The sequence below is a fragment of the Pinus tabuliformis genome, chromosome 9 (genome assembly GCF_031772625.1).
Source record: "Pinus tabuliformis cultivar Carrire ecotype Pingquan chromosome 9, CPIR1, whole genome shotgun sequence".
Taxonomy (NCBI): domain Eukaryota; kingdom Viridiplantae; phylum Streptophyta; class Pinopsida; order Pinales; family Pinaceae; genus Pinus; species Pinus tabuliformis.
The window spans coordinates 1,934,588,583-1,934,606,391 of NC_142307.1; the positions used below are offsets into that span (position 1 = coordinate 1,934,588,583).

Here is a 17,809-nt window from a genome sequence, read left to right on the forward strand (position 1 = left end):
AAATAGCTGGAGAAAGGCTGTTGAGGTGTCAGTGGTAGCCAATCTCTTGTTGCCCCGAGGTCTGGATCTGCCTAGTGAGGCTTTGTCTTAGTCCTGCTAGATTTTTTGCTAATATTGCTTGTGTCCTTGCTAGCAGTCATCTGAAATATATTTGTCCTGATGTTTATACTGACCAGATTCAACAACTCATGAAAACTGCATTGAATAATTGTAACATATGTCAATGAATACTATAACATGTCTGGTGGCATACGTTAGACAGAAAAAGGAAAATAATTCAGTGGCTTTTCTGTATAGAAAATAAATCTTTGTGGGGTTCATAATATGTGACTTTATTGTTGATTTCCAGGTTTTAATGCACCTGTTGCTGGATGCTTCTTTGCTGTGGAGTCAGTTTTATGGCCATCATCTGCAGATTTGTCTCCTTCACTAACAAATACAACCTCAATGGTGATACTGAGTGCAGTAATAGCATCTGTAATATCACAGGCTGGCCTTGGTTCAGACCCAGCTTTTACAATTCCTTCATTTGAGTTTCGTTCCCCAGCAGGTAATTCTCACGGTAGATGCTTTTTAATGCAAAATGTTTGAAACCTAGTCTTGAAGAGGAGGATTTCCTTTTTTTGAAATAAAAAGGGGAATGGAATCTAAGGTGGTTGAAAAGGTTCATCTCCTGGGTTTCCTTATCTAATCAATGATTTGTTTTGCAGAACTGCCATTGTATCTACAACTTGGGATCCTATCTGGTTTAGTTTCAGTTGTCTTGTCTAAGACCACAGCGATTGCTGTGAAAGCTTCCAACGCTCTACTGGAAATCACAGGAGTTCGAGCTGCATTACTGCCTTCTTTAGGGGGCATATCTGTAGGTTTAATAGCACTAGCATATCCCGAAGTTCTTTACTGGGGATTTGAGAATGTTGATATACTGTTGGAATCACAACCATTTCAGAAGGCCCCTCCTGCTGATTTATTGATTCAGTTGGTTGGTGCAAAGATAGTAGCAACATCTTTGAGCCGTGCATCAGGACTAGTCGGAGGATACTATGCCCCGTCTCTTTTCATTGGTGCAGCATTAGGCTCTGCATATGGGAAGCTGGCTAACTATGCTGTGACTCATGCAGATCCATTGTTTCACCTTGATGCATTAGAGGTTGCACCACCCCAAGCATATGCATTGGTATGCCACAATATTCCCTACATAAATGTTTCTACATTCTTCCATGCTTTTAGACAGCTAGTGACAGAAAAATGATTAAAATGAAGTGGTATGATCCATGCTGCCTCCTTTGGAAAACAATGGGGGAAGAGAATGTATGATAAAGTGTCCTGTAGAGAGAAGGAAATTATTTTTTCCAAACTTTTGCTCTCTTACAGCTTTTGATATCCTCGCTACTTTCAACATAATTATTAAGTTCTTTGAACAAAAATCTAGTCATGGCAATTTTTTACATGTTGAAATAGGATGCTGTTTTCCTAAATATTTTAGTTATTTTGTAAATTAGATTTCCAAAAAGAAAGAGATAAGATAGATAAACTAAGTTCTATTAATGTCCAAGAAATGACCATAAATAGGCTAATCAGACTGCTAGATACAATAGCAAAGTGTGAACACAAAGGCTGTTCATAGAAAATAATGATATAATCAAAACTAGTCTATGCTGTGGAAGATCAAAGTCTAAAACCTAAGAACATTGAGCAGGGAACCAAAGCAATAGTGCAGGTACATGCAAGTTCTTGCTGAGAGCTGAAGACCAAAAACACCAAAACAACTGGGGGATAACTTACATAGGGGGCAATCAACCTCTCTTGATGCAATCTCTCCTAACATTCCAGGCCATAGTGAAGAAACTCTTGATAGATGACAGGCTTGAGGAACTAGAAGAATAGGGAGATCTAGTTTGAGATATGTCTCTTTGGAGGGATGCTGCAAGCCATGGTCAAGATATGAAGGAGGTATCCTAACTGCTGGTGTGGTATGAGCCATTGTGAGATCTGAGGCAACATGTTCGTAAAGGTTTTTCCGGTCAAGCAGGGATGGTCTCTTTAGGTGTCATAGATATGATGGCTGATATAGTGTTGTTATCTTATTTTCTCTTGTTACCTTTGTCTGTTGGAAACACTGGAAAAAAAACTGTAATTGGGTTGACAGGGTCTGGTTTGAGCTAAGGCGTGCAAAGTGAGTGAGATCTAACTCTAAAGTCCTTCATGTATAGTGCTAAGCATCTCTGGTCCAGAAATAAAAGAAATTGGATAGAGAGTTCTAAGATTCCCTGAAAAGATAGAAAATGTTCCTTTAATCTTGTACTAGACAAAGCACCAGAAGTGCTCCTCTGTCTTCATCCTATGAAAGATGGTAGAGCTGGCATATCCCATCCCCCTAGGTCATATGGTGGTTGGTTTCAACAAGAAGATGATGAGAATTGACCAGAAATTGCCCTAAAGGGATATGAAGAACAGGCATCTAGTGTCGAAATGTGCAGGGGAGAAAAATAATAAAGCCGTCTCTTAGCTGAGGATGTGTTCAACATAGAAGGCCATCTTGGGGCTTACCTTGCCTGGTGTATTGACCCAAGTAATTCAAATATATTATTTTATGATGTCCTCTCTAATTTCCTACTCAACTCTTGCATGTTTGGCAGGAGTCCATTGAGGGTCTCAACAGAGTATTTGAAAGGGGGGAGGCAACATATTGAGATACCAATCTACTGAAGTAGATGGGTAGCCTCCACAATCCAGCAAGAAACTTGATCAAAGATACTACTGGTGGCTATGTTCTCATAGGAACAATAAGCAAGATAAGGATAGCAAATTAATGTGCACATGTGACCAAAATAGGCCAATGGGACTAGAGAGTACAAGAAGTTATAATAGTGGTGTTGGAGTGCCCAAGCCAAATACTAGGTGCAAAGGGAAAGAAATACAAATAACAATAAAGAGTACAAAGGGGTAAATCCTAAAAGAGGAATGAAAATAAGCACAACTCTATGCGAGAAGAGATCCAATATACTACACCACAAGTAGAAGTAGAAGAGGAGTTATCACCATCATTGTCAACTACCATAAAGATACCAATTCAAAGTTGAAGAATACAGTGTGTAGAATGGGTCAGATTGAGTGGACTAGGATGGATATTCTTGGGGAGAACTTGGGTACTACATACAAGTTCTCCTAACATCCAAGAGTCTTTTGATATAAAAAGTTATGCAAAATTATTTTTCATTTAAATTCCATTTTTTTGGGTGTTTGTCTCTTAACAAGAGTGTAGCAATCAAGGATATAGTATATACTTCATTGAATGGGCTAGTTGCATGTTGGTACGAACAGAGTTCGTTATAACAGGTTAAACACTCCAAAAGACTTGGAAAATGTAGGTCTCCATTGAGATACACGAATATATATTAAGAAGTATGAATAAGAATGATGTTACAAATGAGAGTGAGGGCCTGCTTCTATACCCTAGGCAGGTACTTCTTCATGGAAGGTCATATCCCATTAGACATGCCTCTTCAGTACTAATTACTAATAAACTAATCATTATTTCAATTATCATCATTATTCATATTTATATATATTTTATTCATAACATTGCCTTCCTCCTCAAAAAGCTTTGTCCTCAAAGCTTATTGATGAAAAGACTTGATCTCTTTTTCTGCTTTGAATGTCTTCTTGTCTCGAAACTGTCATCTTCGTTGATACAAGACGATATGATCCTCTAAGTGACAAACAAAATTGTTGCATTGAGAAGGGATCGGACCATCCTAGATCAATTTTCTATGGAATCTTGCGGTCATTGGAAACTTGTGATGAATTGTTATTGTAAGACTGAATGGTGCAAACATTAGTTTTCTTTGGAACATAACTCTATTCTTTCTGTTCTGAGTGATACAGACTCATAGATTCACTGAGATGTTTGTTCTTGTGATTTAGGTGTAGATAAGGAGTTCTTTTGGTTTGTCTTTCCCTTATCATGTGTGTGGCAATATTCTGATTTACTTTAGGTGACGATGTTGTTGAGTTGGTTACAAAACCCTCACTTGGGATGTTCATTGTTTGGACTGCAACATCTAAGTGTGTCTTTTCTTCAACTGGCTTGTCTTCTTCTTGAGTTGTGAGTCAAGGAATTCACTGGATTGGTATTTATTCTTTCTTCTTCAACTTGGACTTCTACATTCGATGCTTCCTTCTCAATAAGTTGTTGTAACTTGTTTTCCAATGACTTCTTGTCCTTTTTAAGCTTCTTAATTTGCGTCAGTAGTTTTTCACTATGGTCTTTAAGCTGAGAAACTTCTTCATTTTTTCAGCAGTGATCCTATCAACTTCTCTTTGCATATTTTGTAGTACTCTTTTACCTTCTTGAAAAGTTACTTTTGAGATATCTAGTGTGAAAATTCTCTCTCTACAACAACTGATTTATTTTTCCTACTTATTTTCCAATAAGTTATTTACTAAAATCCTTACAGTAAACATTAAAATAAATTCTACTGCAGATATCACACCATAATCCAGAAAAAAATACATGCACAAGAATCAAAACACATAGACACAGATATTTTGGACAATTGTCCTCGAAAAAACACAATGCGGGAAAACCGGTGCAGCGTAGGAGAATTTTATTAATCAACTATTCTTCAGTACAACTGGGTGCCAAACTGGCTTACCCAACAAAGATAAATTTCTCCAGCACTTCTCAGTCTCAGCATCAGGCTTGTTGGCCTCTGCGCAACTCCCAGACCCTTTGTGTTAGCTTCTGCCTCTCTGCGTCAACACTGGGCCTCTCTGCATCACCCACACAGGCCCTCCAGTGATTGTGCAGTCCTGCTGCCTCTGCGTCTGCCTCTCAAACCTCTTCGCTGATCTTCTGGTGCTGTTACCGACTCTCTGTTTCGTACCCGCTACCTCTTGCTGCTCTCCAGACCTCTAGTTCGAATTTCTCAGCTAACCCCGCTCTAGAAATCGAATTGACTGGTCTCCCTCAGTATATCTCCAACTGACCCTCAAGTCTCCTTTTATACTTTTCCTGTTGATGAATCAACGGCCGAGATTAAGTCCCTAATCAATGGCTAAGATTAAAATAGACTTGATCCTTATCTTTTGGAAGCTTCTCATCCTTATCTTTATTAATACCCATTAATATTTTTATTTCCCTAAGTTTAGACTTAGGAACTCATTAAAAATATTAATTATTTTAATAACTCTTCATCCAGATGGATTTTTCCAAAACGATTTCTGGGTTTTGGAGATCTCATGTGCTTTAGCCTCTCCACCAATTTTCATGGCTAGAGCACATCCGATGCTACCCCAAATCAACACTCCCTCTTAGCGAGGACTGTGCTCTAGTAATACTCCACACTAAGCATCACTTCGATTATACGGCAACGATACCTATGCTAATGCTGAGCCTCCCTGCCCAACATCCTCTGCACTGCTGCATCCTGTACTGCTGCCCATGGCTCTATCATTGCCACTGCTACATCTGTACTGCAACTCCCTCTGCATTCGTGTTGTTGTTGGTCCTTCTTCCCAACACTGCATCAATACTGCAACTCCCTCTGCATCCATGCTGCTGCTGGTCCTTTTTCCCAACACTGCATCTGCACTGCAACCCCTTCTCATTATGTTGCATCGTGCTACTGCTAACTGCTACTGCACTGCAACATCATACCCATTTCTACTACTGAAATGGATTCCTTATCATCCCCATCTTCTCCCTGAAATAATCAAACTTGGTTCTTCCAAGGGCCTTGGTGAGGATATCTGCCACCTGTTCTCCTGTAGGAGTGTAGCTCAACTGTACAACTCCTTGTTGGACGCAGTCTTTGACAAAGTGACACCGAATATCAATATGTTTTGACCAACTGTGAAATACTGGATTCTCAGAGAGCTTGATGCAGCTCTGATTATCACACATGATCCTGGTCACCTCCATCTTTCTTCTGAATAGGTTCACAAGTAGTTTTCTAAGCCATATGGCTTTGCACGAAGCTGTGCTTGTGGCCATATACTTTGCTTTGGTTGAGCTCAGGGCTACTGATTTTTGTTTCCTATTGCACCAGGAGGTCATTCCTGATCTAATGTTGAAACAGTACCCAAAGGTATTTTTTCGATCCGCTGAACTTCCAGCCCAATCTGCATCAGTAAATCCACTCAATCTGATATCCTTACTCCTAGTGTACAAAATTCCATAATCGACTGTTCCCTGTAAATATCTGAGAACATGTTTGGCTGCTGCCCAATGTGCCCTCTTCGGTTCCACCATGAACTGACTGAGGGTGTTGACAGCGTAACAAATGTCTGGCCTGGTATTGACCAGATACATCAGGGATCCTATGAGCTGCTTGTATAAGGTGGGATCAACATCCTTGTCTTCTGATGCATCAATTTTCTTCCTGTTGGTGATCATTGGAGTAGCCATGGGTCTACAATCCTCCATCCTGAATCTCTTTAGAATTTTTGTAGCATATCTCCCTTGCCCAAGGAAGATCTCCTCCTTTTGCTGCCAAACTTCCAAACCCGGGAAATAATGCATTTACCCCAAACCCTTCATGTCAAATTCTGTGGCTAGATTCTTCTTGTAGTCTTCAATGAGCCTGGATGATCTTGTCAGGAAGAGATCAACCACATATAATACTAGGATTAGAGGCTCATTCTCTACAACCAGATATAATACTAGGATTAGAGGCTCACTCTTGACAAATCCCATCTTCTGCAAGTAGCCATCAATTCGACCATACCATGCTCTAGGTGCTTGTTTCAACCAATGTTTTTAAAACCGGAACCGGTGATCGGACCGGTCCACCTAATGAACCGGTTTACTGACCGGAACCGGTCTAACCGGGACTGGTTTGGTCTAAACGAACCGGTTTTAAAAAAATACATTAAATAATTAATTTTTAATGAAACAAAACTATTTTTAAGATGTAAAACCATGATTCCAAGCCAATAAAGACAAAATATGCAAAGTTTGCTCATTTATATACCATGTAAAGGTGAATATATCAAAATGGCACAGAGTTCAATACATATCATTGACAAAATAGCAAAATACATAAGAAATGAGGCTCTAAATGGCCTATAAAGTCCAAAAACAATGCTGCAAGCTATGAGGCCATTGGCCTACTACAAGTCTACAGTGTACACATGATCAATCATCAAGTTCATCACCACTACTAGACATAGGATCATCATCAGGAGCTACATAGACATCATCTGGTTCAAAGTCTGAGGATGCCTCAGCGTGATCTGCAACCTCAGTATCAATGCCACCAATTACAATAGAAGTGGACCTAATGGAAGCACGAGTTTGTCGACTTGCATGACTAGTGCCTTCCATTGGTTCTTTGCCTTTCCTTGATGCCGCTACTGATCCTAGTTCTGATGCCACCACATAATCTGCATCATCCCCCGCTAAAGCCATGTCGATATCAAAATCAGCCTCAAACACAGGTTCTTCAGTCTTGTCCACCTATTCTGATGTTGGATCAATATCGTCCAACACAATGGGATCTAGATCAGGAGTTTTGCTTATCATTTGGAGCTCCGATTGCATTTATTGTTTACCCCCAAACCATGAAATCCTGAAAACCATTAAGTCTGCTGAATTTTGAGTGAAATCTAAAATTCTAGTTTTCCATATGAAATCCAATGAGGTCGAAACCACTCTCAAACATCCTGAGTCATTTCATGGTAATGTTAAAAATTTAAGTAAAAGGATGAAAATGAAAATTAAAGGAAATGTCACTTTTACTTTAAGAATTTAACATTACCATTAATTGCCAACATTTTTAGGGTTGAAACACCCTTAGTTTCCCCCCAAAACCCCTGAAACACAATGAAAAATATGCTTTTTTAACTTTACGGTGGGCGTGCCTAAAACCGTCCGGTTTAGGACAAAACCGGCCGGTTCCATCCTAAACCGGCCGGTTTTCACCGGTTAGGGCAAAAAAATGGCAAAATGGCCTTTCCAACCGGGTTTTTTGGCCGGTTTAGACCGACGGCCTTGCTAACCGGTTGGTTAGACCGGTAACCGGTTTTTAAAAACAGTTTTGAAAACACTGGAACTTTCAACCCATACAATTTTCTCCAGCCTGCATACATGAGACTTCTTCTCATGTGTCTCAAAGCCTTCTAGTTGTTCAATGTATACCTCTTCTTCTATCACCCCGTTCAGAAATGTCGTCTTGACATCCATCTGATGAATCTCCCTTCCCATCTGCGCTGCAAGAGATATCATGGTTCTAATAGATGTATATGTGGCTACTGGGGCGTAGGTCTCTTCGTAGTCAATTCCTTCCTTCTGAGCATACCCCTTAGCCACAAGCTTGGCTTTGTATTTTTCCACACTGTTGTCTGCAACGTATTTAATCTTGTAGATCCATCTCGAACCTACCATCGATCTGTCTGAGGCCTTGGCACTACCTCCCAAACATCGTTCACCATTATGGAGTTGTATTCCTCCACCATCACATCCAACCAAACCTGATGTTGAGCAGCCTCCTAAAAACTGGCAGGCTCCCCGTCCTGAGCTACTAATGCCGTTATCTATCTGGCTGTTTTCACTCCCTTTTATAGTTTCTTGGTGCACCGATGAAATCCTCTGTAACTCGCAGAATATGACGAAGTTCCCTGCTCGTTCTTCCTCTGGTAGCCAGTGCTTCTGTTAGCTCCTCCTCCTCTTGTGATTCTTCCTGATTCGAGTAAGAATTCTTTACTTCCGTTGGTTGAAGAGGTTTGACCAACGACTCATCTTTTGACTGCTCCTTGGAAGGCATTTCTTGAGATTTTTTGAAAGCCCTCTCCCTCATGAACTTCACATCTTGTTGAACTACTATCTTCCTGCTCCTTGGAAGATAGATTCTATATGCCTTAGCATTCTCACTATATCCCACTAGATATCCTTTCTCTGCAGTTTGATCCAGCTTCTTCCTCTTTTCCTCGGGTATGTGGCAATATGTTAAACTCCCAAATATCCTAAAATGACTAACTTCAGGTGTCTTCCCTGTGAAGACTTTCTCTAGGGTAATCTTGCCCAATGCCTGATGAGGAGTTCTATTATGAACATAGACTATCGTGTTGCATGCTTCTGCCCACAGGAACTTTGGCATGTCTTGATCGTACATCATGGCCCTAGTTGCTTCTACGATAGGCCTGTTCTTTCTTTCTGCAACTCCATTCAACTCCGGATTGTAAGGAGCTATCCACTCTCTTTTGATGCTCTCCTTAGCACAAAAATCAGTGAATTCGTTATCGACATACTCTCCACCATTATTTGAGTGCAAAACTTTTATTTTCTTCCCTTTCAGATTCTCCACCAGAGCCTTGAACTCTTTGAATCGACCGAAAACCTTGTCCTTGGTTTTCAAAAAATAAATCCAAGTTTTTCTTGAGTGGTCGTTAATGAAGGTGATGAAGTACTCGGCACCACTAAGAGCTTTAGTGGACATAGGTCCGCAGATATTTGAGTGTATCAATCCTAGTACACTCTTGGCCCGGTTTTTACTTCTAGGAAATGCTTCTTTGGCATACTTTCCCAGAGCACATCCTCTGCATACATCATCTCATTCTGTACTAAGATCCGAGACTCCTGTTACAGTTTTCTTGAGAATTCTCAGAGCCCCATGGTGCAAGTGTCCCATTCTTCTATGCCATAGTTTGTTCAAATCCTTGTCTCCATGACTGCCTATTAGTGCCATTAGTGATTCTAGTTGTAGTTTGTACAACCTGTTACTTTTGATCCTGATCTGCACCTTCTTTTTCTAGCTCGGGTGTTTGATGTATACTTTCTCCTTGATGAAGAAAACGTCATAGCCCTTACCTTGAAGTTGCGACACGGAAAGTAAGTTCATCCCTAATCCTGGTACATGCAGTACATTGGTAGCACGGAACGCTCTCCCGTTTCTGTTTGAAAAACTATGGTACCCTTCCCTACTAGAGTACACTTTGCCTTATTCCCCATGGTGATCTAAAAATTCATCCTTTCCTCCTGATAATCTGAGAAACATTCCCGGATTCCCGTCATATGCCAAGAGGCTCCACTGTCTATATACCATACCTTTGATGATGCAAAGCTAGTCACACAAGCAACTTCTGCTTCCAATCTGGAAGCCAATATAGAGAAATCAAAATTATTGTCTCTTGTGCAATTTTCTGAAAATCTATGCGAGTCTCCTGACGTAGATGCCTTTGCATCATGGTCTCGACCCATAATTGATTTTCCCTTCCTGTCTCTGATTACTTGCTCTGATACCATGTGAAAATTCTATCTTTGCAACAACTGATTTATTTTTCCTACTTATTTTCCAATAAGTTATTTACTAAAATCCTTCAGTAAACACTAAAATAAATTATGCTACAAATATCACACCATAATCTAGAAACAAATACATGCACAAGAATCAAAACACAGACACAGATATTTTGGACAATTGTCCTCGGAAAAACCTAATGCTGGAAAACTGGTGCAGCAGAGGAGGATTTTATTAATCAACTATTCTTCAGTACAACTGGGTGCCAAACTGGCTTACACAACAGAGATGAATTTCTCCAGCACTTCTCTTAGTCTTAGCGTCAGACTTGCTGGCCTCTACGCAGCGCCCAAAACCTCTGTGTTAGCTTTTGCCTCCCTGCGTCAGCACTGGGCCTCTCTGTGTCACGCACACAGGCCCTCCAGTGACTGCGCAATCCTGCTGCCTCTGCGTCTGCTTCTCAATCCTCTGCGTTGATCTTCTGATGTTGTTCCCGACTCTCTGTTCCATACCCGCTACCTCTTGTTGCTCTCCAGACCTCTAGTTCAAATTTCTCGGCTAACCCCGCTCCAGAAAACGTACTAACTGGTCTCCCTCAGTATATCTCCAATTGACCCTCAAGTTTCCTTTTATATTTTTCCTGTTGATGAATCAACGGCTGAGATTAAGTCCTTAATCAACGGCTAAGATTAAAATAGACTTGATCCTTATCTTTTAGAAGCTTCTCATCCTTATCTTTATTAATACCTATTAATATTTTTATTTCCCTAAGTTTAGACTTAGGAACTCATTAAAAATATTAATTATTTTAATAATGTTAGAAGATCCAAAATACAAAATTCATAGTTCACAAAGTTAGGATAGAATATTTATTTATTTAAAATATTTAATTAAATATTGGAGACACTTAGGAATAGAATATTGTTGTAAAAGATATGACATCTAGAATAATGTCGTATTTTAGGCTCCAATTTAGGAGTTGAGTCAGTAGATTGGTTAGAATTTCATTTATTGTAAATGGACACTTGTTAATGTAATAAGTAGTCCATAACTAGAATAGGTTAGGAAATTAAGCTTATATATAGCTCATTCTCCTGATTGCAAGAGTGTTGGAGTGTGTGTGTAAACTCTTGCAAAATTATTATGTAATTTATTTTCTGATTAATAAAATTGTGTGTTTGAGGGCACTTCTGCCATTATTGTAGTATCGGAGCTTCAGTAATGCAGTTGATGTGAGGAGGAGATTCCAGCTCTACAAGTTCTTGGAAAAACCCATTGAATTGACCAACAAATGATTGGTATGAAAATTGTCCAGTTTTGTTTTTAGGGAAAGATATTTCAGTTTAATTTCAAATTTTTATAAAAAAATTAGAAATTTGTCATTATATTTTTTTTGGAAATTTACACCAACGAAGACCGCGGATAAACATTGTTACCAATATTTTTTTTACGTATTCCAGTGGACATCTGTGTATTAAATTCTGTAAAGCCCTTGACCATGACCGGAACGATAATATAAGTCTAGAGTTTTGCATAATCTATTCTCCTTTCTAATATTTAGAGTTCTGGAATGATTGATTACCTTGGATTAAGGGAAATCACTGCGTCCTCTTCTTCGAAAATTAAAAGTCCTGCATAGCAATTCGATTGAAAAAGAAGTTAATGCTATGGATTAATTTATTTCTTGTAATAATTTTACACGTTGTGTCTGTGACTAAGAAACAAAGCGTGCATCAGGAAGCAGTCATCGAGCATCTTTAAATCAGAGCACACAACAGAAGCGTTAGGTAGTGAAGCACACAACAGAAGCGTTAGCTGGTGAAGCACGCAGCAGAAGCGTTAGCCAGTGAAGCAGCAACATTGTTCCTTGGGGAGTGGAAGCCTGGTAGCACCGCGTAAGTAGAAAAGGGGAATTTTTTGTGAGAGGCAACACACATTTCTAGGAGAAGGACGCAGTGCTGAGCTAAACGCAGTGCGTGGATAGTGTGATGAGGAGAAAAGCAGCGCTGGGATGCAGTGCCTGGATAGTGTGCAACGTACACAGCGTGCCTCATAAATCAGAGAAAAGAGCTCGATTTACCTATGCATAGTTATAAGTCAATGGATCTAAGGACAAATCATATGACCTTTTTACATTAAATGCATTTTTTATATATCTGCAATTTGATTCAAATTGAACTCGCATGTAATGGTAATTTTTACTATGGTATCATGGTTGGAGGAATTTATTATTATTTGTAATATTTTTTAGGCGTAATAAGGTGTGAAAGGATCATTTGTAAGTTTTGTGGAGTGGTAAAATTTTGTAATTCTTGGAGTAATAAGGAGATTCTATCTTTTGTAATTTTTCATTTTTTATTTTGGAGAGATAAGAGTGACATTGTAACTCAAAGTAATTTTTTACTTTGAGGGGGGGGTTAAAATACATTTTGCTCAAAATTTTGCTAGGGGATTCTAAATCAGTCAACTTTTGAAAGTTTTCATTGTAAATTCTTAAGAGAAATTGACTAGAGCCAAGTGTAAAGCTCAATCATTTTTCTCCTCCAACGACTATCCGAGGGTCAAGGCCAAGCTTCGATAGATCTTTTTTGCGTGGCGTGTTTCGTGTGACGTGTTGCTCATCTCTTTCCTGTGTTTGATTCATTTTGGTGCAAAACTTCAAACCTACAATGTCGAAGTTAATTAATCTGTTCTCTGATTCAAATAAGCTTGAAGGGGTAAAATCATACAAGACATGGAAATGTGTCATTGAAAGCACTCTAATATATAATGAATTGTGGCAAGACATGTGATGGAGACATTAAGCGTAATAAACCTACAGATGTAAGTTCACTTGCAAAATGGGAAGTTAAAAATGTCAAGGCACTAGCTCTTATAAGGTCTTTAATTAATAATGAGATGTATATTCATATTGAAAGCACCTCAGATGCATGGTCTGATTTGCGTACTTTCAAAGATCTATTTGATACACAACCTGAATCAAAAAAGGTTGATCTACAACTTAAGTTGCTTCAACAAAAACTAACTGAAGGAGATGTCCTTGAGTATATCTCCAGGCTTAAAAATATTAAGCAAGAAATAGTAAAAGCTGGATTTCCAACAGTAGATGACAGTTTCATGACCACAATTCTAATTGTTGGATTGCCTTCTTCTTACACGCATTTTTTGGAAACTCTACAAGTGACCGGAAAGTTAGATAAATTAAAGTTTGATGAGCTAAGTGAGATGTTGGCTCAACATGACAAAACTTTTGGGAAGAAGAAACAAGGGGAAGATGTCTTCTTCACAGAGGCCAGCACAAGTAAATCATCAACTGACAATTCTAGAGGAAGAGGACATTTCAATCAACATCCAGCAGCACATAGTGGACAAGGTCATGGAAGAAGCCAAAATAGAGGAAACTTTCAAAACGATTTCTGGGTTTTGGAGATCTCATGTGCTTTAGCCTCTCCACCAATTTTTGTGGCTAGAGCACATTCGATGCTACCCCAAATCAACATCTAGTATGTCTTCTGGTATTACTGAATTCGGCTTCACTGTAACATCTTGTAGCATTCTTTTTTTCTTTTTGTAAGAAAATGTCAAAAACTTCTTCTTCATATTTAGGATGAAGAAACCTAGGGTTCCCATACAGGGTGAACCTAAAGTAATGTCGCCTTGATCGCTCCATAGGGTTTGAACTGAGAATTGTGATACGAATATATAATCTCCAATATTTAATTGTAAATTGGTTATGTCATATTTTTTGTTGTCATAACAATCTAATTTTTTGATTATATTTGACTCGAGAATCACTAATTGGTTTGCAATTTTAGGTTTTATATAATTTTTATCTTCGGTTGGCGAGATAGCGATAGTAACATCTTTTTCCGCAATAGACTCTTTAATTCTAAATTGCACTGAGGCATAGTTATATTTAGTTTCTAGGAATCTTCCGACCTTCATTTCCGATCTAGGCTCCATTTTTCTCAACCTTAGGGTTTTAAAGATACCCCTTTTTTTAACTTAATTAATTATATAATTAATTTATATAATTTTAAATATATATATATATATATATATTTAATTAAATATAAAATTATATAATTGATTTATTATTATTATCTAATAAAAAAAATCATATGATACTAGGGGTCACGATTTAATAAAGGGAGGCTAGAAAAAACGTGACTGGATAGGAACAATGCGATGTTTGACCCTGTACAATGACGGCTGCAGAAAACATTGTCGGGAGGTTGACTCAAGTGGGTGAACGTGGCCACGATTTGACAAGAGAACGCAATGCGACGATTTTCGTAGAGGGTGTGGTGATCGGGGAAATGGCACAGGCGGTCGTTGAACAAAATTGGTAGTCAACAGCAGTGGCTAGAATGCCACGATGGTAGAGGATCACATTGATGGTTTTCAGTTACAACGGTACTATGGTTGGGGTTTCTCACTACCGATGGTGGTGTGCTGACTCTTTCACGACGCAGGTTATGGTGACTTAACCTCACGGTGGTAGCAATTCATGGCAGTGTGTCGAGCGTTGACTGCGGCAGCTGGTAGGTCTACGTCAACGGTAGTGTTTCTCTAGTTGTTGATGTCAAGGCTGGAAAAAGGACATTGCAGGTGGGGACGATTAACAGCTATAGACGGGAACGTTTTGATGGTGTCCTTTTTTTTTTCGAAATATTATATATATATATATATATATATTTTATTTTTTATTTTTTTTATATTTAATTTTTTTTTATAAAACTTTTTTTTTTCTCTTGAAAACTCGGAGGAAGTAAATCATTCGTTGACCTTTTCCCATCCTTGCTTGACCTAGATATCTCCTTGAAGATCATCTTTTAGCCCTAGGCCTCGCTTGGATTCCCTATAGGTCTCTTTCGTGGTCTCAAATCTTTATATGGTTGTCATCTTACATACCCTAAGAGAGGCCTTTCCCATTCCCTTAGGAAGCCTTTGATTTAGGAGTATCCCTTGTATTTTGTATCCTTTCCCCCCTAGGTTTAGGCCTCCTCAAAGCCTTTCTTAGAGATCCATTATCTTGCCTTTGAAGGAACCGAGCCATTATCCGAGTCTCTCCTTTGAACGGGCTTTGGAAATCACCTTATACTTTGCCAATGTTCTTATCATTTGAGTAATTTCCCTTATACCGGGACTCCTCCCATTAGTGAAAGTTCGTAAAGAGCATGGCACACTCACTGAGGTGGTTGTGGGTCTTTCTCCCATTGTTTTCATTTGGTCTAGTAGTTGTCCTTTAGGTAGCCCTCCTAGGACCCCTACTAGATTATGTGGCAATAAGACCATCAAATTTTTCTTGGTGGTTAACTTGCTTGATTTGTGGAGTCTTCGTCACTTTTTGACTTCACTTCACTTCTTGGGAAATTCCACTTCATTCTTTTGTTCGTTTTCCACTTGGAGAGAATTTTTATTTTTTCTCACATTTTATTTTCTGACTAATTCTTTGCTAGTTTTTGCCAAAAATTAGAAAAAATGGCTTTTGAGTGGTAAATAATCATTTTTCCACCCTCAAAGTGTGTCTAAATAGAAAGTTGAGATGTAGAGGTCTAATTTTGAGTACTCATACCCCCTACAACTTCTATAGACAACACTTATTACATTTTACATCAAATAATTATTAAAAATCTCGTTTAGTGGGTAATTTTTAATAATTAAAAACTGACACTTAGACTCAACCAAATTCCGTGAAACTTTAGAGATGATCTAGTACGGTAATATACATTGCCTCTAGATACTAGGACTCACCTAAGACTCTACCATCAAGCCGCAATCTAGCTTTGGGTTATATCTGGGAGAAAAACTTAATTGATTATAGGTGTTGAAAACCACAAATAATGAGCTAAGGAAAAATAACTCCTTAGAGTGAACTCACTTGCTAGTAAAGTCCTAAGCTACCTAGGCCTTTTACATGACTATTTTTCATCATACTAGAATCATTTGTACAATATCTCCGCAGGGTTGCGAAATCTGATCAACAAACTGACGAAGAGAAGAAGATGAATTCTGGAATTTTGGCGTGATCTGATGGTGCAGGAATGCTCTGAATGTGCTATGACCATGGAGTCTTTGACAAGTCTTCAAGTGCAACTTTAGTGGTCAACGGGACTATGGAATTCACACAAGGATTTTGTATTTAATATGTCATGGCCTTGTTTTTGCAATGATAATAATTCTTGATAATTTTTATCTTCATGTCATTGTTTCTTTATTTTATCTATGAGTTTGCTTTGTATCAAGTATATTGCATAGAGTTTGGAAAGTGTATTGGCTACTATGTTTCATTGTCCTGTTTTATAAGTTAATTTTGGTTTGTGTTAAATATAAGTGACCAATTTACTTGTTGCTTGTGAGTCTGTTATGTTTAAACTGTAACTAGGTTCGGTCTTCATAATGACATGTAGTTATGATTTTATGTAATGAGATGTAAATAAGAAAAATGAAATTATTTTATTGACTTGCTTCATGGGTTTCATGGGCAAGGGATTTTGCTTTTGAGTCAAGAGTCCCATTGAGAGCCTTTAGGATTTATTTGTCATCTAGTCATAAAATGTAAGAGTCATTGTCATGTAAATGAAGTCATGTTACACTTTGTAAAAGGTCAATATTGCCTATGTAAAGTATCCTCCAAGAACTTGTCACCAAACCTCTTCAAGTCGGCCTACAAACGATGAAGAAGCTGTTATATCAAGTTGACCTAACTCCAGCTGTCAAGTCGGCCTAAAGACCTAGTGAAGAAGTGTATATATAGAGGAACTCGATCTCATTTAGAGACACACAATTCGGATAAGCAATTTGATCTGATTTCAATGAAGAGAAGTGTAGGAGGAAGTGCAAAGAAGAAGCAGTGAAAAGGGTTTTCTCTAGGGTTACAAAAGTCACTCTTTTAGGACAGTGAAGAAAGTTCTTCTGGGGCAGCGTAGAAGGGATCTTCTGGATCAACAAAGAAGGTAGTAGATAGGATTCTTCTGGGCACACAGAGAAGGATTCTTCTGGGACTTGCGAAGTAGGGTTTCTTTTGGAATAGCGAAGGAAGAAATCTTCTGGGGAAGCAAAGGAAAGAGTCTTTTGGGTAATTGAAGTAGAGATCAAGCTTCTCTATAGAAGACCTAGAGATCGAGATTCTCTAGTGAAGTTGTGAAGGTGCTGTGAAAAATGATAGAGACTAAATTTCTCAAGAAGGAGTCGAAAAGAAGCAGTTCTAGATCAAGAAGAAAGGTGAAGGAAGGAAGAGGAAAAACATCAAGGTTGGTGACAAGGTTCTTGAGAGGATACTAGGGTCAAGGGTTTGTGTCAACGTCTTGGTACTTATCAATTGAAGATCTAGAAGAAGAATTTTGATCGGGTTTTCCTCTCAAGAGGTGAGAGGTTTTGGCCCTGGCTGGAGAAGCCTACATACTATGTCACTTGTCTTTTATTATGCATTTTGGTAATTGTCTTGATGAAAGAACACATTAATAAGCTAACGAAGAAAAGACTATAAAATAAGAAGTAAAAGTGTATCACAAGCAATTATCAAGTAGAGAAATTGTTAACTTTGAATGCCCTAGATTTCTCAA

General features: G+C 38.6%; 1 protein-coding gene across 3 annotated transcripts in view; it reads left to right on the forward strand.

Annotated features, from left to right (window-relative positions):
- CLC-E (chloride channel E) overlaps positions 1-17,809 on the forward strand; it is a 510,115-nt gene that overhangs the window by 219,122 nt on the left and 273,184 nt on the right. For all 3 annotated transcript variants that reach the window (XR_016262323.1, XM_089438419.1, XM_089438418.1), the window contains exons 3-4: positions 350-550; positions 711-1,177. Coding sequence is in view for 2 of the 3 variants with exons in the window: in XM_089438419.1 (XP_089294545.1) it covers positions 350-550; positions 711-1,177 (668 nt within the window). In the remaining variant the exon portion in view is untranslated. The remainder of the gene's footprint in view (positions 1-349; positions 551-710; positions 1,178-17,809) is intronic.